Source organism: Phasianus colchicus, chromosome 6 (genome assembly GCF_987193195.1).
Source record: "Phasianus colchicus chromosome 6, bPhaCol1.hap1.1, whole genome shotgun sequence".
NCBI lineage: Eukaryota > Metazoa > Chordata > Aves > Galliformes > Phasianidae > Phasianus > Phasianus colchicus.
Genome location: NC_143441.1, coordinates 20,534,285 through 20,557,688, shown reverse-complemented (window position 1 = coordinate 20,557,688; position 23,404 = coordinate 20,534,285). Strand labels below are relative to the sequence as shown.

At 38.5% G+C, this 23,404-nt stretch overlaps 1 protein-coding gene across 4 annotated transcripts in view; it reads left to right on the top strand.

Annotated features, from left to right (window-relative positions):
- The window catches only part of CREB5 (cAMP responsive element binding protein 5), a 241,362-nt gene that overhangs the window by 44,430 nt on the left and 173,528 nt on the right, over positions 1-23,404 (top strand). For 3 of the 4 annotated variants that reach the window (XM_031590159.2, XM_090142630.1, XM_090142631.1), the window contains exon 4: positions 5,430-5,551. In XM_031590159.2, the coding sequence (XP_031446019.1) occupies positions 5,430-5,551 (122 nt within the window). Of the gene's footprint in view, positions 1-5,429; positions 5,552-8,213; positions 8,328-23,404 lie in introns of those variants that run through there. The other variant, XM_031590160.2, reaches the window with a different exon arrangement.

Below are 23,404 nucleotides of genomic sequence, written 5' to 3'. Positions count from 1 at the left end.
GGCCACTTCTTCCTCTTCTACTCTTGTCACATACTTGAGATCTCATGACCTTGAGCTTCTTAGTACACTTGGGTGGTAGTGTGCTGCATCAATGAAGAAACTTTATTGAATTTCTCAGGACGTTAGTCTTTCCTTGTCGCTGCTTGATGGGCAGCCCTTCAAATTTCATTGCTAGTCCTGTTAGTCAGACTTTGTTATCGTTGTGTGAAAGTATAACATGGGTAAGTATATAACTTCAACAAAGCCCACAGCTGAACAAGCCAAATGGCTGTTATTACTGCACATCAGACTAAACATTTTTTTTTTTAAAGATGAAGAATCAAGTTACACTTCGGAGCTGTGCTGTTAGATTGCTTTTATTGAGGATGAATAATGTTTGCAGTAGTTTAATGTTCAATACAAACTCTAAACTTATGAAAGTTTTTCTTCCTTTTTTTTCCTTCTTTTTTCTTTTTCTTATCTTTCAAATCAAAGCTCGTTTCACATAGCTTTCCTTTTGGTTCTTCAGTTCTTTTCTTAATGGGTATCATGTTTTAAAGTTTTCATTTGTGCTTTGAGGGGTAGAATTCTGGGATTTGGTAGTTTTACAAAATGATGATTTACTTGATGATTTAAATGAACTGTATGCTGCAAACTAGCATGGCATTTCCTGGGATTATACTTAGGCTGTTATTTTGAAAGTAAAATATTCAAATTGAGTATCCTTTCTGAGGCTGTTATCTTGGTAATTAAAATGAAAAGCAATCAACCAACACACACACAAACTGAACCACACAGACAAACATAGTGAATACCTAAAGGATTCTTTTTCTTTACTAAATAAAAATTTCCTATTGCCTTACAGTGTATACTTTCAGTGTATTCAGAGAACAAATATCATAGAATCACAAGGTTGGAAACAACTTATAAGATCATCTAGTCCAACCGTCTTACCACTGCTACCACAAGCTACTAGACCATATCTTGCAGCTCCTCATCCATTCCTCTTGAACACTGCCAGGGACGGTGACTCCACCACCTCCCTGGGCAGCCATTCCAGTGCCTGACCACTCTCTGAGAGAAAAAGTTTTTCCTCATGTCTAACCTAAACCTCCTCTGATACTTGCTGCCATTTCCCCGAGTCCTGTTCGTTGCATAGGAGAAGAGGCCAAACCCCTCTTCACCACAACCTGCTCCATCACTCCAAACACTGAAGACACATTTTTCAAAATGTTCAGCAGCCCAAATATATTCTGTGTGTGAAGTTAAAGTCAAAATCTGATTGCTGACCTTTCTGCTTTAAGAAGGAATAGGTTACCCTGGGGTCTGCATAGATTAAACCTTCTGGTCTTGCTCTAATACTTCTGTGTATCTACTTACACGTTTTGGGTTTATTTAAACTTTGTTTCTTGCAGCTTTTCTGTCTATGACTACGTTATTAGAGAGGCTGATTGTTCATCTGAGTAATAGGCTGAACAAAGTATTTATCGCCCAGTTTGAAGCTTGATGAGTTCTGTGTACAAGCTAGTGGTAAAGGCTAGATAGAATTAACTTGCTAAGTAATGGTCTGATGGAACATTTAGGTAGATGAGATACCTGAAAGCCAAGGAAATAATTGCTGGCAGCAGCTTGGGATGGAAAGACTTTTGTTTGAACAATGGGACTGGATTGGGATGGCCAGTCAGTTTAACAGCTGGATATCTAGAGTTAACCCTGAGTGAGCCAAATCCCAAGATGCTCTCAGTTAGAAATGCAGATTGGGCCATTGAAAGTCAGGGCTGTGTGGATAACACTGTGCATGCAGGACAGCTTTGCACAGTAACGCGTGTCCTCAGCAGGAATGCTGAGTGTAGTGCTAGCTCTGTCTGAGTTTTAGTCCAGATGGGTCTGGCACATCCACTTGCTGAATTACAACAAATCAGAGCCCTGTTCTCAGTGAGCCTCCAATAGTTGTGGGCGCTAGTGATAGCAACAAAAGGTTTGTTTGTACCAAACAGGGAACAGTGAGGTCAGGCACAAGCTGTTGGAACTATTAATGCATTTTTAAGTGGTGAGAATTAGGAATATTTTATTAATTCTAGGAGACCTGAATGTGTAACTTATGCTAGGGTCTCCTTTGTAATATTGTTCCCAATTAAAACATGAAGGCACACTTAATTTATGCTTAAGGGTAATTGTGGTGTTGAGTAAACTCTTCTACAAATTCTTCCACCGCCTGAGGAAGAGCTTTTTTTCCAGGGGCTAAATAGTTGTCTTAGGAGCAAACAAAGTCTGATGGGTTTGGTAGACATGAGGTCTTGAAATAAGTGGATGCAGTGTATGTGCAGTATAATTATTGTGCAAAGTAAAGTCTTGGTGCTTTAGAGTCTGGATCCTGATCAGTTTTGCTGTCATACAAACACAGAGGTTTCATGGACTTCTGGTTTCTACAGGATGAACAAGGCAGAAAGTTGTCTCTTGGTTTACATCTGGCTGAGCTGTCTTCCAGAAGGCTTTGTGGATGGAGTTAACGATGGTACTTTCATGGTATTTTTTTTTCCCTCCCTTTACAGAGAGGAGAGGAGAGGGGGACAATCTGTTTTAATAAAATCACATTTAGAATTCTTGCCAGTCTGATTTTTCAATCATAGAAGCTACAGCAACTGTGTAGGAAGACTGATGTAGTCATTGACAATTGCCATGTCGATATGTCAGTGATCTAAATAATGTAGTTTAACTACCACCTTTAGTGCTTTTAGATAATGAAGCAGTTAATTGATAAGACTGGGTGTAGCCCACTGCAGATAACAAAACAGAGCAGATTATCTCAGTCTGCTTGTGATACAGAAGACACACTCTTCCTACACATAGAAGAAAGCAATATGAAGCCTTCATATGTTTTATCTGGGTGGTTTGTTTTCACTGTTAAAATGTATTTACTTAATGGAGAACTTCATTCTTTCTGTTTTACATTCATGGAATAGATGCTGAACAGATCCAAAACAATTATACTGGTTTCTGTTACACATGCCTTATAATCAACTTGTTACCCATTAAGTTGCTGATGTAATTATTAAAGTAATTCCTGATTTCTTGAACAGCTGTACATCTTGATGAGAAATAACAAGACATTTTTTATGTTAAGATAGATACCCTGCACCTCTTTCCCCTTCCTCACACACAAAAAATTATATATATATGTATACATCTGGATTCAAGCAGCTACAGAGAAACATAGGATCTTTAGTTTTGGTGAATGTGGTGCTATTAGCTTGCTTATTATGAAACCCTGGTTTCTCATCTCAGTCATGAAAATGACACCTTATTTATTTGATATGAATATGCCACTTCTAAAAATAAGATGTTTCATGTATTTGCCTCACATTCAAATACCTACATGCCTTTCATGCCATACTTGGCAAAGATTATTTTTGTATGTTTCTACAAGGCAATAGGTTTTTTTTGCTAAAGTAATATTTGGTTTCTCTCTCCTTCTTTTTAGTACACTTCACTTCTACTGCAAATTCCAGTCCATAGTCCAAAGGTATTCCTGGTGAAAATCTACTGAGATCAGTAAGGTTACCCCCAGAGAACAGTTTGGCACTTCTTGTTTAGGGTATGAACCTATACACTGCCAAGTACCCTCAGGCACCATGGTGTCAGCACCTCGTTGACTTGGCTCCTTATGCTGAGTTCTTGTGAGATTCTAGGAAAGTCTTGTGCTTCTGCCTGGTAATACAGTAATCAAAAAACTGTGAAAACTAATAGATAAATACGTGCGCATTCCCAAACACTTGAGTTTTGTTTCCTTTACGCTCACAAGTATGATGCTCAAGCCAAAAGAAATAAACCAGAATTTTAACATTAGGGACTTGTCTTTCGTGTTACCTCAGTTTGTTCCATCAAAAATATAAATGCAAACCCGTGTGTTAGCCCTTATATTACTTAAGAAAGTCAAGCCTGTAGAACCATGCCTTCTACAGGTAGAAATCGACTTCACTGTGGCTTTATGGGCGAGAAGATGGATTCCAATTGCTTAGTTTTCAAGTGGAAACTGCATTTCCTCTTGAATGCGTTCCTTTTTTGCTGCTTTCTGTTTAGGGTTTGCTATGTGTTTCTATTCTGATCATGTGATGTTTATTGTGTCTGGTACTGTTCCCTGTAGTGGTGAAATACTGGATCTTAATTGAACTTAGCTAGGTACAAGATACTAAATTTTTCTTTCAGAGCTCACTGAAGTGGGATGCTTTCTTCTGAGGTCACAATTGGCCCAGTATAGGCAACGGGATTAGTATGACTCAGTTTTCATTCTTAAAACAATGAGTTTCAGACAATAGGGTAGTTGTCTACGAGTATGCAGAAGTTGATTTTTGAAGACAGCTCAGTATTTCCATAAAATTAGGTACTCCAAAGCAGTTTGAGCTGGAACATGGAAGTGAGAAAAAGAAACTACCATGCAAGAGAAGGTTTTGTTAATAAGCTTTTGTTAATGTGGTTCTATACTGTAGTTCTGGGAGGATGCTGATGTGCAGTAGCAAAGGACTTGCTTCAGAATGAGTGGTATTGCCTCAGAGCAGGTCTTTGAAGAGACGATGGTTCCCAAGTTTGGGCTTGATTTTTCATTTCATGGACAAGGACCAGCCAAAGTCATTGCTTAAGCAACACTCTACAAAGCACTTTCGCTCATCTGTCCTGCAGGTTTTTGAAAAAAAGATTAAAATCTTGTACCTGCTTGAGTTCCTACAGCCTGTGAGATTCAAAATTATCTTATCTTTCCCTGGGTTTTTAAGAGGGCAAAAATATTCCTAGAGATGCAGAAAAGTATTAAAAATCTTTGTAGTTCAGATCTCATAGTTTGTATGTATTATCAATGACTTTTAGGTATAAAACAGATATGGATGCTTCTTTGTGGTCAAAGTTTATTTTTCCTTGATGCTGTTTCATTTCTTTGAAAATTGCACTAGAAGCAGAACTTCATACCTTGGCTAATGCCCCATGTGTTTCAGATACGTGCTCATTGGAGGTGTTTTTTCAAGCTCTGAAGGCATGAGTTAGTGCATGTCTGCCACATTTACCTGCATGCTGCAGTATAAATGTGTGTTATAATGCAGTCTGTGCGCTGTTTTGCACGCACCTATTATTGGAGGCTTATACATACTTATAATGACCATTTCCACATGTTAAGGATATACATTTGTGTTACATGCTCTGTGAAAATCTGGCCTGTTTTCTTTCTGGTTGAACGATGACTGCTGCCTGCTTTCAGACACTGCTGGCAAGCGCTGTCTGTCTGCAGTGCACAGTGTCAGACTTCAGTGCTGTGTGGTTTGCTTTTAATGATAGTGCGGTAGGAGTGGGGCAGCCTGGAAAGGTTAGCTAGAACCTCTTTTTTTTTTTTTTTTTTTTTGGCAGACTGTCTCCCTTTACTTCAAATAGTAAATATCAGCGATCATTTCTTTCCATATTCTCAGATCAGACTCCTACACCAACACGCTTTCTGAAGAACTGTGAGGAAGTGGGCCTCTTCAACGACATCGACTGCTCCTTAGAGCACGAGTTTAGGAAGGCACAAGAAGAAGAAAACAACAAAAGGGTGAGTATCAGCAGGCGGAACCTTTCCTCCCCTTAACAGACATGGTGAAAGCAGACTGTACTCTTACCAGCTCGTAACCTTTGGGTTAGAAACTAGGTGGCACTCTAAGTTGTGACATGCTGTTCAAATGATCCCAGCAGTTGACAAAAGAAACCCCAAACCAACAAAAAAACGCCAGCATTAAGTTTCTAAAAGTGTGTAATGTGTTTGCCAGCATTTGATTCCAAGTCTCTGCTTTTAAGTAAACTATAATAAAAACCACACACCTCTTGAGGGAGAGGCTTGGGAAAATTATATCATCTTTTGAAGTGAGGATTGCAGACTTGCTGAAATACATTTCAGGGAAGTGCAAATTATGAGAAGACATTTAGTTTAAAAAGCAGTGTTGATCTTTCCTCTGCATCACGGTGGATCCTTGGATTTAGCTGTCATTGCTGCCAGCTTTGTTGTGTGTCTTTATTTATCACGAAGTATTCATGCTGGGGTTGGGGGATGGGAATTTGACTTAGTAGATAATGTATCAATTTTGAAGCACTTATTCTACTACTTTTAGTGTTTGTAAGTTCATGTTGAGTTATATAGGCCACTCTTTACCAGGTTATGCATGTTTATGTGCCTGAAGGTTGTTACAGTGTTTTGAGGCATCCTAAAGAGATGTTAAAACTTTCAAGGAACTGTGAAATAGCTCAATACACTACAGAGCAAAGAGGTAATGCATGAAATTTTAACTTTTCAAATATGCATCCAATGATCTGGTTGCTTCCGAGAACTGAAACACATTACTGAACACATTCTGCAGTACTTGGAAATTCATATGCTATGTTCCCTGCCATTGAGGTTCTCCAGCTATTGGACATTTTCTTGTTTGACTTAATTCTCACAGTAATCTCTGTTTGTCTGACTTGAACATTAACTGGTATCATAGGCTAAAAGTAGGAAAAGAAGGTCACAGTGGCTGTGGTGCTACAGCCAGAAGGCACTTCTCCTTAGCGCACGCCTCAGCGTTAGTTTCATGTGTCTGTGTCTCCAGCTGCAACTGTTTCCTATATAGGTGTTGCTTCTTGTAGCTGCTGTATTGCATCACTTGCTTTGCTGTCCAATTCAAAATTCATACATGTGAGACATGTGCCTGAGTTGATGCTTGGGATTGTGAAATCTGGAGGTAGCAGCATTTAGGGATCTTTGAAATACTTTGATGTCTGCGAAGTGAAGGCATTAGAAGACTTTTTGGAAGAAGTGAGAACATTGGTTGCTGAGATAAAGAAAGGAAGAGCAGGCATGTAGAAAGAATATGGGAAGGGAATCTAGAAATTTGAGCCTTATTAGGAGGAAGATGGAGGAAGATATAAGAGAAGAGGAGAGAGACTGTGACATAGTAAGATGAGCAAGTAGAAAGTCCAAATATGTGAGTCCAATGTGGTCAAAGGCTGGGAAAATATCCCAGACTGACCACTGATCCTCACAGCTTTACGCATATGATGAATGTGAGGAAACAGAATTGTAATATAATAAATGTATCTAATTATACACTTTAGTTGTTTCTTGTGTGCTGCAGAGGGGAGAACTGGCCAACATCAAGGGACATCTATATGTTCCTACATCTCTGCAGAGTATAAGTACTGAAAAGGATTCCTAAGTGCTACTTTCTGTATGACACTTGTTTTTGGGAACTGGAAATATGTAGAAATCTACTGATATGAACTTCTGTGCAACTAGCAGTAAATTATGAGGCTCGGTGTTGCAGAGTCCACAGAGCTCACAAAAAGTAGTTGCATAATGTGATTAAAGCCTACAAAAGGGCATCAGGTTACCTGATGATACTAGGTGTCTAGTGACCTCTGGATGTCCTATTCTTCTGGATGTCCTCCTTCTACCATTCCATTCAGCTGTCAACGGTGATCTTAAGGGTTCGAATGGATGATGAGAGGAGGGAGAAATAATTTAAATAAAAATTTAAAGAAAGGCTAAATTCACACTGGCTAGCTAAACCTGTAACATTCATACTGTGTTTTCAATTAGTCTGCTGTATGTTCATTCTTACATTACCAACTGACAGATAGGAATTTGAAGTGGGCCCCAGCAGGGCTTTATGCAAATGCTAGAGACAAAGGCCACAAAAGTAAAGGGACTTCTCAATAACTATTACTAATAAAATGCTTCTAGCAGCCTGTACCTGGAGTAAGTGCGAAGTAGTATTTTCCTAACGGACCTACCAGTGCTTGAAGATCAATACCTGCAGCATGGAAAACTTACTTATGGCACAGAAAAGCCTTGTGAAAATATTTTTGTCAGGTTAAGTTCTTTGCACTCTGAAAGAAAGTTTTATTTATTTTAGTATATCACTGTGGCTTAGCACACAGCATGACACTGAAATCTTGTAAGAGAAAAACACTTTTTTTTTTTTTTCCTTCCTTGGGAGTCATCATTTGAAAACTCAAAAGATACAATCCAGTTAGCCTCTTTCTCCTTCTTTCCCTCTTTATTTATTTCAAGGAAGTGGGAGCCCGTGGGTAGTAAATGAGAAATGAGTATTTATTGTGATTAAGCTGGTTAAACCAAATTAGCTGTGAAGTGCTCAGAACACTGTGTGTACCTGTAGCAGAAATGCTAATGGCTCAAACCAGTGATTGAACACCTGGTGGGAAGGCAGGGCCAACCCACAGGAGCTCAGGTGCAAGCAATGCACTTGAGTGAGCCAGGATCTACCTCTTCCCAGACCTTACTGAAGGGTTGGTAGTGGAGGCAAGGGAGATCTTTGTGTCCCTGAGGTCGGAAGGTAAGCAGTTTCTTTCTTTTATTTCTGTGCCTGTTGCATTTGAGCAGGTCTTCATTTGCTGTAGCCTGGGGTCCTGCTGCTGTGCTGTCATTGCTATACTTTCCATTCTATTGCAGTACCTTTCTGGGTAAGGTGGTACTGAGGTACTGCATGTGCATTAATATCCCAGTTGTTTGACCTGGAACAAATCACTGTCTCTCTGTGTAAAGTGGGAGTAGTGTCTCTTTCTGCCTCTCATACTTGATGTGTCTTACCTACAAAGACTGTAAGCTCGTCTATGAAGAGTCATCTTTTAAAATAGACTTGGATTAATCTTCTGTATAGGGACTGAGTGGACTTAAGTAATGGTAATGATGATGATGAACCCCTGGACATGAACTGAAATGAGAAGGACAAGAAGAAGCTTTTTACAAGGGTCTGTAGTTGTAGATCAATGGTTTTAAACTAAAAGAGGGGAGGCTTGGATTAGAATTTAGGAGGAAATTCTTTACTCAGAGATTGGTGAGGCAGTGGCACAGGCTGCCCAGAGAAGCTGTAGATGCCCCATTTCTGGAGGTGTTTGAGGCCAGTTTGGACGGGGCCCTGGACAGGCTGATCTAGGGGAAGATGAAACTGCCTGTGGCAAGTGGTTGGAATTAGATGGTCTTTACATGTCCCTGTAGCCTTAATGATTCCATGAAATGAGGCTGTCAGCTTGTTTTGTCACTTTGATTACCCATACCAATAAATATTAGCACAAGGTCTTGTCCAGGAATGACCCAATGCTTGACAGCAAAGAATGCTATAGATTAGAAAGAAACATGCTGGTAATCCTATGGGAGAGGTTTTCTGTATCATCTTAACAGCACTCTTCCCGACACAAACATGTCAAATTCACTACCAAAATTAATATAGGTAAAAGCTATAAAGCTTCCACTTTCAGAAGAGTAAATACTACAGCTCTTAGGAGCTTGAGGTTTGCAGCACTGACAGCTCTGCCATAGACAAAATTTGCAACCCAAGTCAACAAGGTAGAATATGCTGGCACCTTTTCCTGCTAGCTGCATGTTTTAGGCTTCCACTGCTCTGAGCGTTTAAGTATCTAAGGAACTTGTGATGGGTTGTACCTGCAAATATGGCTGTTTCTGCTGCTGGATAGGCCTTCCTGTCACATCATGCTTTAAGTTTGGGTCTGAGGAAATTGTCAAGGATGGGAGGGGTTAGGATTCATTTCTGAACAACTGGACCTGCTTCATTAAAATGCATCATGCCTCACCTTCCTGCATGGAACGAGACAGAAGGAATTACGCTCAGTGTAACATGTAGAATATCACATGAAGTAACCCTTAGAAGTAGCGAGTTGAATATTTTCAACATGAAAGTATTTTTAAAATAACTCCTGCTGGAATTTGCATGCATTGCTTGTGAAGGCTTATCCTGCCATTTTGAAATCTTCTAATCAGTATTCAATGCATCAAGATAATATGTAAACAACTACTCACATGTAGAGTCTGACTATAATGTGGGAAGTTCACGGCCAGTTCAGAAAGCTCATAGCCAGCAAGTTCTCTGTGTGACTTAATGCTCCTGCACTAGGCATGCTGTTCTACTGTAGGCACCTTTCTGCTATAAAAGTATCAGCAAAATGAAATAGTCCAGTGGAGAAATAAATTATGGTGGAATATGTTCATGTGATTAAAGTGCAGCACAGAGCCATGTTTTAAGAACATTTTTTCTTTTTTTTTTTTTTGGTTCAGTTTTCTAGTATTGCAGCATAAGATATCTGCAAGTTGAACTCCTTTTAAGTATGGTCTTGTGGGAGGTAGTGTCAGTGCTGTAGTGTGCTGATGAAAAATGGTATAACTTCCGAGCATGTGCCCTGCCTCTACAGCAATCATGTTAGCTCCCTTCTTCCCTTGCAAATATACTAAAACCTTAGGGGACTGGTTGATGAACAAGAATATTGTTCAGGTACACATATCAGAGACAAGTGCTTAGAAACAACAGTATTTCACTCATGAAATAATACAAACCAACAAACTCATAAGTCTTCTTCCAGAACACTTTTCAATTCTCATTGATTGACATGTTGTACACCAGAAGAAAACAAAGGCCTGTGTTTAAATACTTCTTAATGGTTTTTAAATTATGCAATCATATACACACATGCACACATCTAAACATGTAAGAAGAATCATATTTTTTTTCAAGTCAAGGTTCCTCCTGACTGCTTATTCTCCTCTTATGACTAAGTGTACTTGTGATGAGTTTATAACAGAAGAAAAATAAGACTAGGAAAGATTTATGTTAATATAGTACTTAAATGCCAGGGTACAATTGTTGTAGGAATAGTAATAGCTTCAACCTGTTGCTTTATCAATCAGTTAAGCTGTTGTCAAAGTAATAACTCAAAATTCTTAAATTCAAAGTCCAAAATATTACCCCAGACTCAGAATGAAATGTAATAATTCCCAAACTTTGAATGTGACATCTGTACATGTGTTGAAGTATCTTAATTTCATAGCATTTTTTTGCGTGGTGCATTCAGTTAACCCTATTATCCTGTATCAGAAGTTTTCCAATGGGTTGAGTTTTCATATATGCTAATTCCATCAAGTTAAAAAGTCTTACTCATCTACTTTTGGGCTTACAGTTGGTTTATAGTCACCTTTTCCTAAACTAACTTTTGCAACATTCCTATAGAGAAGGGGAATGCTCTTTTTCTTGTCTTCTAAGGAAAAGGAGATTGCAGAAGATGTTGTTTTCCAGGGCTCTTTCATAGCGGTACACCAGGCTCCTGAAAGAATTGCAAGCACTGAGTGATGTTTCCAAGAGGGTTGGGTCCCTTCCACTGTTCCACCAAGCAAGCAGTTTTCCATGTCTTTCGGTTCCTAAATATCTTTAGCGCTGTAACCCCAAAAGATTGATAGGGATCTTCAAAGGCATTTTGGTGTCTTGCTCTCACTGAAATAAAGCAGGAGCAAATCACTGAGCTACCATAAAGGATCTGGACTCAAGTGATGTGCTAAAAATTGCAGAGGAAGTCTGTGGCAGAGCCTCGGATTGATTCCATATCTCCGCAGTCTCAGTACAGGGCATCGCACAAACCATGTGTGTTAAAGATTTATCAGCTGTTGTTCAGTGTTGCTAAAGACAGGAAGAATGCTCTCCTCCTCTCTCCAGATGGGTAGACTTGCTATACTTTAGCTGCTTTTCTGAACTTGTGGTGCTTTCATAGTAGACACATGGTGATGCATTTTATACAGGAATTTTGCAGTTGGCACTTTGGTCCAGTGACTTTGAGTCATGTTGTGAGCATATATTTGTAGTCAAGACACTTATTCCAGGCACTTTGTTAGCATGCTGAACTGTTACAGAGCTGCGCAGAAAAACTTCCAAGACAACAGAGTTCATAACATGACCTTGCAAAAATATTTGGAGGAATGGGCTTTAACTTCACTTGTTTCTGTCAGTACATTTTATCTTCTGCTGGCAGGCAGGTCTGTCTTATCTTCTTCTGTTGTAATGGAGTGTATTTGAATGAATTTTTGTATTAGGTCCTCATACTCTGAGGGAAGGTCTGAATGTTTTTCCAGCCTATTTTATGCAGAAAGGCAATATTTGAGGGCATACGTTTTTGATTGAGCTAAATCTCCTTAGCCATAATCCTTCCATGTTCTTCTGAATTCCAGCTGATGAATCATCCTGCAGAGCTCAGTCAGGGCAGTCCACTTTCCTTCTGCTTCATATTGTCTCTGTCCCAATGAAGTTGAGTCACTCTCCTGTAATGTTTGGGTTTTAGTTGTGTTTTGTATATTTTGGCTATCCCCAAAAAAGGAAGGCTGCCTGATTTCATTCTGATATTTCCTTCAGAACAACACTGCATAGCTGTTGTGTGTTTTGCCTTGGTCTTCCTATGGATGTTTTTAATGGCACAGCTTTCTTGGTACATGCTTAGATTACAGCAGCATGGACTGGATGGCATATGATGAAGGATAAACCTTGCTCCTAGTAGTGTTTTCAGTAAGTCTGTCTTTTAGGTAAAGCCTGTAAATCTTGGCAATCTCCTTAGAGCTTACACTCTGCTATTAAATACAAACTCTGCTCCCAAGAGCCAAATTTTAAGTGGACTGCAGCCTATTGGGTTGGTTAGGTAATAAGATACTGCTGATATATTTCAGAGCAAGGTGCACTTTTATTTTATTTATGAAGATAGACATGCTGGTTGAGGGCTTAATCACAGCTGATAAATCATTTTAAGAAAGCCTATTAGAACCATATGCTTATTCCTTGTATTAATATGGCATGTCTGTTTCTAGTCTAATAAGTCAGGGTCTCTTCCCCTCTTCCTTCTCCCTGCCTGGTGTGTGAACTATTTATCTGTTTAACTGATATTGCTTGCTTGGGGGCGTTTCTCTCTTTAAGAGGTATCATTAATAAAAGGTGAGCAGAGGAGAGAGAAATTCCCACTCTCCAGTGAGAATGGGAGAGCTGCACGTTTTCGGTCATCTTTGTGTAGGTGGAATTCCAGAGCAAAGGTCCAAAAGCTGAGAACAGGAAACCTATCAATTAATGACTGGAGAACCATGGCATGGCCTTCACTCAGCATAAGGTTGTCATTTTGGCCCAGGTGGTTGCAATCCTGGAGCTCGAGAGCTGTGAGGGGGTGGGTATGCAGACATTTTGGTTACCTCACCTTTCCCTCCCTCAGAAAGGACTGCTGTGGGAACAGGTTCCATGGCCATCTAATGAGATCCACATTGGCAGTTATATTGTGCCAAGTCCTATTTATAATTAATTGGTGGTTCACTTGCAGATCTTTCCTATTATTTATTGATTATACCCCTACATATTTATTATTTTGCCAAAATTCAAATGCTAATAATTTCCTGACTTATTTTTTGCTTACAACTTTGTCTACTGTTGAAGTGGACACAGTTAGAAGAATTCAAAACAGCAACGAGTTCTAATGTTGACTGGGTTTCTTTCACATTTTGCACATGGCAGTCGTCTATTTATAAACCTCCGTAGGGACTCCTAAACCTTTACAGTTGGGTTTCTCCCACTTCAGCCCATTTTCTCCCTGGCTCCCCCCAGGCAAATCTTGTGTTTTTGGCATAAAACAATGATGGTGATTGTTTTATGGATAAAACATCTACACGCTAAGGATGGTGGGTAAGGTTTTTTTTCTTAAATTTGTACCTCAAGCAAAATAAATTGGAAGTTAGAAACATCCAAGAGAATAAGGGTATTTTAACCGTAAAGTAGGAGGTCCTGGTATGAGTTTCTGGTAGCCTCTAGAGTTACAAAATGGGAAATAAGAAACTTGCTTTACACCAGTTGTGTAGCATGACCCTTTTCCAGTACTGCACAAAATTATTCTCTTACTAAAAGCCACGAGACTTGATCATTAGATCTGAAGTGCTTCAGAGTAACTGAAAGAGTAGTGATTAAGAAGCCAGAACAACTGAGCATGTGCTACAGTAGTTAACAATTACTACTTTTGGATGTATAATATCATACCTTGTGGGGGCAGCTTCGCTGACCCTAATGGAATTTGAAGTTTTTTAAGCCTATTGCAGCTATGCAAAGATCTGAAGGAAGAAGCCTTTTCTCAGAGTTGAGAAAAAAATCTCAGTTCATGGAGAGATGTGAAGTATCTGATTACTTAGCTGAGGTCTTGATAATATGTCTGCGTCTTTTAAAAACCATACCAGAGATGCAGAAATGTACGTTTTAACTATTGTTCTGCTTTCTGACACGTGCTTCTTTACAGGAGTTGCCAAATCCTCTCTTATCAAATAAATATCAGTTTGCTTTCTTCCTGAAATGTGTGTGGCTTGCTTGGTCCCTGGGAGGATAACAGACATTAGTTTGCCACGTGAATGTACATGTCAAAGTGCAGATCTGCCAGCCAGTCTGGGGCTGGGCAGGGAGAATGAACTCAGTGTTACAAACAGCCTCTTTTGAATTTCTACAACCTATTAGTCACAGCAAGCTGCCCTTATTGATTTTGGTAAGAGAGGTCACTTTTAATCCTCTAAAGTGGAGAGAGCTACATGCGCTCCTCCATAGCATAACATTAAAATTGACACAGCTCTGCATCGCTTCTATGAAAATGCCCTAAACCTAGATGGATTATTGCCTTGCTTTTAGATGGCTACAAGCTGCTAAGAAGACTGTGCTACCCCAGAATTTGTATAAAAGATTCAAAGTACTTGATAAGGAAAGCACAGCCAAAAAAAAAAAAAAAAGCTGAGAAAATATGAGCATGCTTTATAAAATAAATAAATAAATAATAAAAAAATAAAAATAAAAAAAAAAAGCTGTCCCTGTAGCAAATGGGCATTAGTCTTAAGAAAGTTTAATTTCACCTTTAAAAAAAATAATTAAAAATCAATAGAGAAGTTGAGATTATCTTATAAAAGAATAAACAAGAACTGACCTTATTTTATGATTATGAGGAGAACTTTTTCTGGTTGATGGCCCTTGCCAGTTTTGTTTGTTTTTAACAGAACTAGATCTTTGAATACAATGAGTGTAGTCCCGCTTGAATCCTAAGAGTGCCTCAAAATAAACACCAGAGGTGAACTCTCAGCAGTTTTCTTTTTCATCTTTGTTATCCCTGTCCTGACCCTCTTTTTCCTGCCTAATGATTGTTTGCAGCATACTGTTATTAAGTGAAATCATCTTGAGGGAAAAATACGCTCAGTGGGGATAGAAAAATTGTTGTGCTTCTGGAGAAGACTTTTTGTTTTTCCCTTTCTTTGGAATTCTGGAAAATGACTACTGCCCCTCTTGATTTTATGCCAGAAGTTATTTGGAAACTTTTTTTTAAATGTTTTACTCATTTTCTGATTCTCAGTAAAAGATGTACAATGCAAATTTTAAGAAAACCTGTTACCTTGTCCTGTAAGCTTTGTTTTCCCTCTTTTCCTTTGTTGTGGCTTTTTAATTGCTCCTCCCACTATGGCAAAATGGATTTTGTTTTGACCCTGTTCTCCAATAACAAACAGCAGTTGGTCCTTTTTGCTGTACATAATTTTCTAAAGGTCTGTTCTGATATCAACTGAGAGAAGCTGTAGTTCAGGCAGAAATGCCCAAGTTACAATCACAAAACAAATTGTATTCTGCATGCAAGCATGTTTTCCTCCCTCTCCTCCTAGAAAGCCTGAGAGATGGTGAGAGGGAGGGTTGGTAAAAACCCATGATGCTGTTCACCGACGAAGGACACACAGGCTCTAGACTACTTGCTTCTCACTTAGAAAGGGAATTTCTAACCTGAAGAGACAAGTGCAAAAGGAAGTGCAGTAAAAAAAAAACAAAACAAAAAGCCTGAACAAACACAAAAATAGTTCATCACTGACATAAGAAGACACACATTAAGGGACTACGGCAGGCTCTGAGCCATACAGGCTCCAACTGTAATGCATGTAATGATGGAGGTTCTTGACTTCCATGCCACAGCACCTTTCAGTTGGCTGAAAGTGCCCTACAGTCATTAGCTAATTAGGTCACTCGGCTCCTTCTCAACAGACATTAAAGTAAATATGTGTGTGTGCAGTGTGGCTTGCCCTCATATTAAGAGAGATTTGTTCTTTCTCCTCTTCTTCCCTCATTTGAGGAGAGGTTTCTCTTTTTTGTTTTGTTCTCTGTGCTTGCTGTTGGGGCAGAAAGGCAGCTGGGTATCTTTTGGCTTCACCACTCCCACTGAGAAGTGGTACAGCAGTGGCACCTGGAAGAAAGCTGCCCCATCTGCTCATTTTGTGTTTTTATCAGCTGTATTTTTCTTTCTTTGTCACAGACCTTATTTTTTCTAGCAATGAGGAAAATAAAATATATTGCCTGTCATTCCTACTGATGGTAGAGTCTGATTTTGGAGTCATCTCTTGTGTCCTAACACTGTATGGGAGAGAGGAGACAGGAAAGCATGGGTTGCTGATGGGGGGGAAAGGTGTGAAAAGAAGTACTAATCACCAATACTTATATAAAAGACTTATTCCTGACCTGAAGCCAGGACCTGATTAGGAAAATGGAGGGGAGCATTCACAGTGAAGAAGAGGAACAGCAACATCAATTAGATGGAGAGCTGAGAAGTATCTATCAAAATAAGAAATTTGAAGATCATAGAATCATAGATGCTTTGGGCTTCTCTGTGATGCTGATTTTCACCTGTTTCCCATTCACCAGCACTGGCACAGTTTCGCCATATTTCACAGCTGCTGCTTTCTTATAGTTCATTTCCAAGTAGTCCTTGTTCATGGAGTGGAGCATGATTAGATTGCTGACTTTGCTGAAGGGCTGGATGATTTCTTTTAATGTCCTGGTCTGAAAAGCCATTGTCCAGTAAATTGGGTGTCTGAAGGGCCGTCCCACAGTTCAGCAATTCCTCTCTCAACAGCCAGATATACAAAGCAGCCCGAAGCCTGCCAGGTATTGCAGGTGGATGATTTGATGATGAAATTATGCCTTGTGGAGACTGAGTCAATTTCTCCTCTTAATGTTGAATGGAAATGTAGAGCTACATCCCTTGACAAGAGCAGAGATGGAGATGTTCAGCTGATAAGTATTAGAATATTTTTCTAATAAAGAAAAGAAGGGATATTGTTGGTTCTGCTTTCAGTTGTATGTGATTTTCCTCATACTCTTATCTCTGAGGTCTTCATATCCCATGGCATATAATATCTATGTCAGACTTGTTTCTCTAATGACAAGTAGTTACCATCATTCCTATTAATACTATTTTTTAGTTCCAATACAGTAAACTCATGCAGATGTGAATGCCAACGTAGACATTTCAGGAAAACTAGGAAAGCCATTAAGTGTATCACACCTTTGCACAGAAGTTCTTATTTTGTGGGTTATTGTTTGGCCTGAATCTTTTTCAGGTACACTTCCCCTATCCCAGTGCCTTTTCTTTGCTTCATCCATCTCAGCCGGTTAAATGTGTCTATAAATGCTTTTCTGAAATGAGGCCAGAGACCATCTACTTAAATAGTTCTTAAACATGTGGCTAACTTCAAGCATGTGTTGTAGGGGCTTGTTGAATAGAGACAGTTTGCTGAATCAGGACTTCCAAAATGGCAACCAATCTCCTGTTTTAGTGCATCCATTGTTACTGCCTTGCATAAAATATAGGTAGTTATTGTTACTTGAGCTCTGTAGGTGAAGAAAGTTGCAGTTTAGTTGACGGTTGTCTAACTAAAAATAATTTTTTAACTGCTCTTCCGTTACAGCTTTCTTTTTCTAAATCCCCACTAATAATTTTTTTTCCATTGGTGAAACGTAATTAATTATAATTTCATGTTGTGATTAAAAACTTATTTCTCTAGTGAAATGCTCATTAACCTATTCCATTAAAAAAGTAATTTGTTTCCACTTTCTTTTCTTGAGATTTTGTTTTCTAACAAAATGTGGCACAGAGGTAGTAGTAGATATGCATTATTATTGACTAAATTAACGGGAAGTACATATCCAGTCTTCTGCACACATAATTTTTTTTTTGTTATATCCTCAGAAAATAGTTTTAAAGAAAAATAAAATTAACATCCCACTGACTTTTTCATTCACTGGCATCCTTCCTTATGCAAATGAGATAGGATGCCTGCCCCGTGTTGTTTTGGTTTGCTTTCTCCATCCAGGATCGCAGGTAGCGTGAGGTGGAAAACAGGTTCCACAAAGCAGATGCATTTGTGGGAAGATGAAGGCAAGGGAAAAGGGGCAATGAGGGAAATGTTTCAAAGTGCTTCTTAGTGTACTGTTAGTGATGGAGGGCTCAAACTGGCTTCCTGATGGCAGTCTGAGTAAAAACAAGACCAAACGTTTTACTATTGTAGTTGAGTCACTTAGTACAGTGTTTCACAACAGAGTGCACTTCCCTTGTATTTATGTAAGACGATAAGACTCAAAAAATATAATTGGGCTTTCCTTCTCTTTTCTCACTGCTTTTCAATATTCACTTCCTCACATTCCATCTTCAAAACAGTTAATCCGTATCCCCTTCTTGAATAGCATTATCGTGACAACACAGCAGTGAAAAGAACCAAGGCTGCGGGACTTCTAACAATACCAGAGGAACAGGAATGCCCTGAAAAAAATGTGCTCTCATCCAGCTGCCCTTCATATTGTTGTCTCCCTATCCAATTTACTAGAGAATTTCCCACTGGCTCTTGGCTCGTTCCCAAATGAGAATGTAATCTTTTAAAGATTACACTCCATAATGGAAGGACAAGGAGCTCTTTATTAACTGGGATGGGGAGTCACTTGCTATTAGGAAAGGGAGAGGGATGGACTGTAGCAGGGTTTTGTGAGCTCTGCTTTCTGCCCCTTTTTGTCTCCTCAGTGATAGGATGGCAGGTTGGGAGTGGGAAACTGCCACAGCTGCACTGTAGAAAAATAATTGAATGTAGGTTATGATTATGGCAATTACTTTTATATGCAGGGGATTATACCATAACTATTACATTGCCAACAAGATTAAATTACCTAATACTGCAGCATGTTTTGTTTTGTTTTGTTCAAAAAAAAAATTAAAGAATCTCTGCTTGTTCTGAAGTTGATGCATTTAAAGACTATTGATACAGTGTAAAAGAGCCTAGAAACTAAGGAACTTGAAGTGCTGCTGTACAGATACTGTTTGGATCAGATCCCCATCTCTTCGATTTCAATGAGCAAATTTAGCTAGACACCCTCATCCCCTTTTGCTGCATAAAGCAATGTAATACTCCACTGATTTTAAATGCTCCCTTTCTCTGCTATCAAGCAGAGAGGCTTCCACCACTTACAGTTAATTCAGAGATAATTTAAAGTTTTACTTGTAATACAGAATTTTAAAAACTTCATGAAGGGATCACGTTTTTCTCATGTGGACTCATTGAACTGATTGCAAAGCCTCAGCAGCAAATTGCTTTCACACTATACTCTCCTTTTACTATGTATTTTAAAGATGTGGTTTAATACAGAAGGTATATGTATGTAATGTAATCAGTGCTAAGTCACTTTTAGCATGGAGTGAATTTTGCTGAACCTGGTAGAGTCTACGTAGTGTGATTCATCCCTGCATCCATAGAAAGGTCACAGATGAGACTTTTTCATAAGAGTAGCATGGATATAGCCTTTGTGCATATATCCATACTACTTGTGGTAGTATGCTCTTGTGGTAGGAGTATAAGCTATGTTAATTATGCAGCAAGGGCAGTTTCCCTTTGTTCATCATCTGGAAAATGAGTAGAAAATTAAATTTTGTGGGCATCAGAAATATATCACATGTTGGTCATTACCAGAAAATTAAATGCTTTGATGGAAGATCTAATGTTCTGGTTCAGAAAAGAAATGTAGGTGAACAATATTTTTTTATATATACATTAATTTTTTCTGTTATGCCCTGAATGTTAACTTTTGTGTACGCACTTAAGTTTTCTCACATTACTATGCCTTACAAAAATACCTATTACCACACAAAACTAGTCAATATGTTGGGGAAGATGAGATGTACATTTATAAATCAACTAATCCTCCTTTTATTTCCTAATGACAACCTAGAGTGTGGATAACAAGTTTAAGTCAAACAGGAATGGTTAGTTTACTGTTGTTATTAGCGGGATATGGAAATCCTGAATGGCAGGCTACAAGTTATTAAAAAAAAAATAGTTTTTATTATTATTTTTTGTTTCCTTTCTTTCTGGATGTTTCATGTACAGAAGAAGGAAATCTGATTCCATGGTACTTCTGTGTTGAATCCTCTTCTCACAGATTGCAGATATGACTTGTGACATATATGAATGGTTTGACTCCATGATGCAGACTTTGCTTTCTGACCTTACTGCTCATATGAGCTTGAAAAAGGGATCTTAGATAAAAGATGCTCTCAGTTATCTTCTGGAATTGGAGAGCACTGAGCACTTTGTGTGCATTAAGAAGTTGGTATTTTCAGTGGTTTCATAATTTTCTTGTGGTCTCTACCTATGCTCACAAGCATAGGTTCTCTAACTGTGAAACTTCTCTGTGGCTATCTTTTCATGCCCTCCCTTGGCTTAGATCATTTCTGTACACAGTCCTAAGGGCTTTTTAGGTTTGTTGCTTTGCACTAAATCCTCCTCTGGTAGGAACAGTTGCACAAGGAATCAACTTCTTTTCTTATGTCCCTTACACCCAGGCAACCTGGGAAGTCTTTGGTTGTTGTCTTCTTTTAGAAGGAAGATGAAGAACCAAAGTGTGGGCTTATTGTGTATCTGCCATTATGATAATGCTAAATAGAGCGACATATGGGCCCAACAAGCAAACACTGCTGCATGTGGACCATGCAGAGGGAATTATAACCAATAGGGGGAAGGGGCCCAGATGTCTGAGGGCCATACTTCAGTCTGACCATGTAGTTTCACTAGTTCTTGCTCTTCGTTGACTTTCTTGACCTCTGCACACCATGTGCTTAAGCACCTTCTTAAAAGTACTTATCAGAATATGGGGAGGGCATTAAAGACAAACTGTAGTGCATTGTGAGCTATTGGAAATTGTATAGTCAGTAATACAGATTTCTGTGCACTTCTATATATGTCCAATTACTGTTAATGATAAAACAGTAACACTTGAGTGTGGTGGGGGCTTTTTTGTGCTTACCTTGTATTTTACTGCCATAAAGATACAGGTGTAAAGTTTTTCAAGTTATATGAGAGGCATTCTAATACTATCTAAAGATACTAGTATGTTCAGGAGCTCTTAGAGAACAGTTTGGGTGATTTTCATGATGATGTGGATCTTAGAACATAAACTGAGTTGAAAGAAATTATTTTTCTTTCTTTTTCTGCAGTCATCTTACTGAGGTTATTTTGGGGGCCAGAAGGAAATTTCTGTAAGAACTTCTTGGAAGATATGTTTGGAGGCTTTTCTGCTCTCCTGTTGAGCTGCAACTTCACTGTAATTTTTTTAACACTTTCAATTTTTTCTTTTTGCATGTAAGTTTCTATATAGTTATTGTTGAAATGAGGTTTAAAACCACAAGTGCAACTTTTATTTATTAAAATATAGCTTTCAGTTTAGTCTGGCCCAAGACTGCACACATCTGGGATAAAGTAGCCCAAAAAGTTAGCTTCTTTTTTTTCTTCTTTGAAGTGCAACTGGTACTGCAAATAGTCTTAGCTTGCCATAAATATCAAGGAGAATGTGTTTCCTTAAACCATCAATACATAGGGAGAAAAACATGTAAGGGTCAATTACCATGGTTTACTTGATGGACAGTAGTTTATTAAATTGCTGTGACACAATTGTTTTCAATAATGTTTATCAAGTCACAATCGAAATATGTTGGGAAAACTTCTGATCTTGCCAGCAGTTAAAAGAGCCAGATCTCATGAGTCTTTCTTGTGATGCAATACGGACTATAAAGTACTTGTGTCAAGTATGGTATTTGCTGCCTGCCTGTAGATCACTGTTCTGATTCCATCTTTAAATAATACCGTAGTGCACAGAACTCCTAAATTATGAGCATTATTTGTACATTGAATGTTTTCAACTGATGATCTTTTTGTTGCTTTGAAACAATACTTATTTTTGTAATACATGGGTATAACTTAGAAAACATATTGCAGTTCCTTTCAATGATTTTGTTGCTTGATGTAGTGACATGGCACTAGTGTCTAGCAAGCAAATCCATTCCTATGGTGTTTTCAAAAGCATATGAGAAACCATATGTTTTCATAGGAAAACAGCTGTTACCAAGCATATGCTTTCTTAGATAGAGTGACAGTTATTAAAAGAGCAAGATACGGCCATGACTGGTCTTTTAAGTTGAATAAAGCTGGTGGGAACTGTTGCTTTGAATGTACAGTGCTGCATGTAGATATTGCCATGTAGAGTTGTAACTGGAAGGAGAGATTAATGTTTGTAGTCTGCAGCTTGGATGAGACAATATAAATCTCTGTCCTGCTTTGAGCTGTGAATGCCTCTGTAGGAGTTATAGTAACAGACAAATTAGCATAATGTAATTGGTTGGCAAGGTCAGCCCCTCTCTAGGAGCATTAGTAATGTTTACTGCAAGAAGAAACATACCAAGTATTGTAGAGTAGTGCGTTGTCTGTCCTTTTTGAAGGAAGAATAATCGTTTTGGACTCCCTGCATCACAGATTCTAATAATATCTTGTTAGAATTCAGACTATCATATTTCTGCCTTAAAGCAAATATTCTAGAAGAACAATATTCTCTACTATCACACCATTTTTTATTCATTTTTTTAACTTTGAACTTTGAGTTTACATCTCTTTTATTTCTCTCTGTAATGAATAGGTTTTCTTTGAATGATTAACTTATGCATCGCTGACAATACTTAATAAATCTTACTGAGAGGGTGAAAGAGTTTCTGGGCTTATTGTATGAGACATAATTCTTAAATACGGATAAACTCATTTACTTTTTTGTTGGTATTTTTTGAAAGCATGACACTAGGTAGAATTCTGGGCCAACTCAAGTAATACAACCTCACAGGTTTCAGCTTTGCAAACTCTTTCACAACTGCATGTCAGAGACATGAATTGGTGCCCTCTTTTAGAGGAGACCTTGTGCTGAGTCACAGATAGAATTGGCTTTTAAGCTTTTGATCTTGAATCTGATAATTTGTGCCAAGTATTTGAGAAGAATTTCAGCATTCAGCTGTAAGATATTTGGGAAATGACTTTTGCAGTATCACATAGGGGTTGTATTACCTTTTCCTGTATGCTTATTGCTGGGAATGCTGAAGGCTATTATATTTAGATGCAATCTTCAGGTTAAGTTTTTAAAATACTGTCTGTGATGAGGCTTTGTACTACAGCAATTTTCCTAGAGAGCTGATAGAGAGTCCAAAACATGCACAGTATCACCTTCAGAGTACTATCTTACTAGAAAACCTACTTCCTTATGCTCAGACAATGGAACTAAATGGATTTCCAGACTATAGTCCTTTCTGTGGTCTTCAGATGATGAAGAAAGATCCAGCAGCAATTCCTGGACTCCACAGCAGTTATGCTTTGTGCCCTGTGTAGTGATAACTTCTAATCTTACTTTGGTTAAGTGGGTTTACAATGAGTAGGCTTGTTACTGTGTTCTAGGGTAAGATGTTCTTTAATGCC